Source organism: Pteronotus mesoamericanus, unplaced genomic scaffold, assembly GCF_021234165.1.
Source record: "Pteronotus mesoamericanus isolate MK-2021 breed Mesoamerican mustached bat unplaced genomic scaffold, CSHL_Meso_final contig_35, whole genome shotgun sequence".
Classification (NCBI taxonomy): Eukaryota; Metazoa; Chordata; class Mammalia; order Chiroptera; family Mormoopidae; genus Pteronotus; species Pteronotus mesoamericanus.
The window spans coordinates 1955389-1957310 of record NW_026555139.1 but is presented as its reverse complement, the minus strand read 5'-3'; the positions used below and the strand labels follow the sequence as shown (position 1 = coordinate 1957310).

The following is a 1922-nucleotide window of genomic DNA, read 5'->3' as shown; positions in this document are numbered from 1 at the left end:
CTGAAATGTAATAATATCTGTATGATAAGGATAGCAAAATGAGAAGAGGAACAAGAGATAGAGAACCTGTTTGAAAAAGTAATGATGGATAACTTCCCTAATTGGAAGAGAGAAAAAGTCTCACAAGTTCAGGAAGCACAGAGTGTCCTATTCAAGAGGAACCCAGTGAGACCATTCGAGGACACATCATCATTAAAATGGCAAATATCAAAGACAAACAGAGAATCTTAAAGGCAACAAGGGATGAAGACATATATTAATATATAAGGGAGGTCCGGCATGGCCAGCAGTTGATTTCTCAACAGAAACACTACAAGCCAGAAGGGAATGGCATGAAATATTCTAAGTAATGAAAAATAAGGGTCTGTAGCCAAAACTACTCTAACCAGTAAGGCTCCCAATAAAAATGGAAGGCAAAAGAATGAGTTTCCTAGACAAAATAAAGCTAAAAGAATATACCTCCTATAAACCAGCACTAGAAGATGTGCTAAAGGGACTGGTTTAAGAAGATTAAGAAAAAGAGTGAAAAAGAGAGAATCACAGGTACAAAGTGAAAAAATGAATAAGTGCCTATCAATAATAACCTTAAATGTAAGTGGATTAAATGCCCCAATCAAAAGACATAGGATAGCTGAATGGATAAGAAACACAACTCCATCCTCACCACCCACATCATCCTGGAGCACTCTGATTGTGCCTTCATGGTTGAAAACGAGGCCATCTACGACATCTGTTGTAGAAACCTCAATATTGAGCACCCAACCTACACTAACCTTAACTGCCTTATCAGCCAGATTGTGTCCTCCATCACTGCTTCCCTCAGGTTTGATGGAGCCCTTAATGTCGATCTGACTGAATTCCAGATGAACCTGGTGCCCTATCCCCACATCCACTTCCCTCTGGCCACATATGCCCCTGTCATCTCTGCTGAGAAAGCCTACCATGAACAGATTTCTGTAGCAGAGATCACCAACACGTGCTTTGAGTCAGCAAACCAGATGGTGAAATGTGACCCCCGCCACGATAAATACATGGCTTGCTGCCTGTTGTACCATGGTGACATGGTTCCCAAAGATGTCAATGCTGCCATTGCCACCATCAAGACCAAGCGCAGCATCCAGTTTGTGGACTGGTGTCCCACTGGCTTCAAAGCTGGCATTAATTACCAGCCTCCCACTGTGGTGCCTGGCGGAGACCTGGCCAAAGTACAGCGAGCTGTGTGCATGCTGAGCAACACCACAGCTATTGCTGAGGCCTGGGCTTGCCTGGACCACAAGTTTGACCTGATGTATGCCAAGCGTGCCTTTGTCCACTGGTACGTGGGTGAGGGCATGGAGGAGGGGGAGTTTTCTGAGGCCCGTTAGGACATGGCTGCCCTAGAGAAGGATTATGAGGAGGTCGGTGTGGATTCTGTTGAAGGAGAGGGCGAGGAAGAAGGAGAGGAGTACTAATTACCATTCTTTTCAGCCCTGCAATATGTCATACTCAGAATTTCATGTTCAGAACTTGCTTTCTGATTAGATTTTCTTTGCTTTTACCTGTGATCATGTCTGTCTTTTTCATATATACCTGTAAGATTGTCTGCTCATTTCAAAGTAAAGGCATAGAGAAAGGAAAAAAAAAGAAGAAGAAAACATGACCCACACAAATGTTGTCTACAAGAGACCTACCTCATAACAAAGGACATACAAAAAGTAAAGGGATGGAAGAGATATTCCAAGCAAATAGATAGGGAAAAAAAGCAGGGATAGCGTTACTCTTATCAGACAGAATATATTTCAAAACAAAGGCCATAAAAAGAGACCCAGAGGGACACTTTATAATACTCAAAGGAAGAATCCCTCAAAAAGCTGAAAATGGAACTGCCTTTTGATCCAGTGATTCCCCTGCTGGGACTATACACTAAGAATCCCAAAACACCA

At 42.7% G+C, this 1922-nt stretch overlaps 1 protein-coding gene across 1 annotated transcript; it reads left to right on the top strand.

Annotated features, from left to right (window-relative positions):
• Positions 1–635: 635 nt before the first annotated feature.
• Positions 636–1568, top strand: LOC129073196 (tubulin alpha chain-like). Its single transcript, XM_054576894.1, is given in 1 exon segment — positions 636–1568. A coding segment is annotated over 1 exon segment (816 nt). The 3' UTR covers positions 1452–1568.
• Positions 1569–1922: the final 354 nt, after the last annotated feature.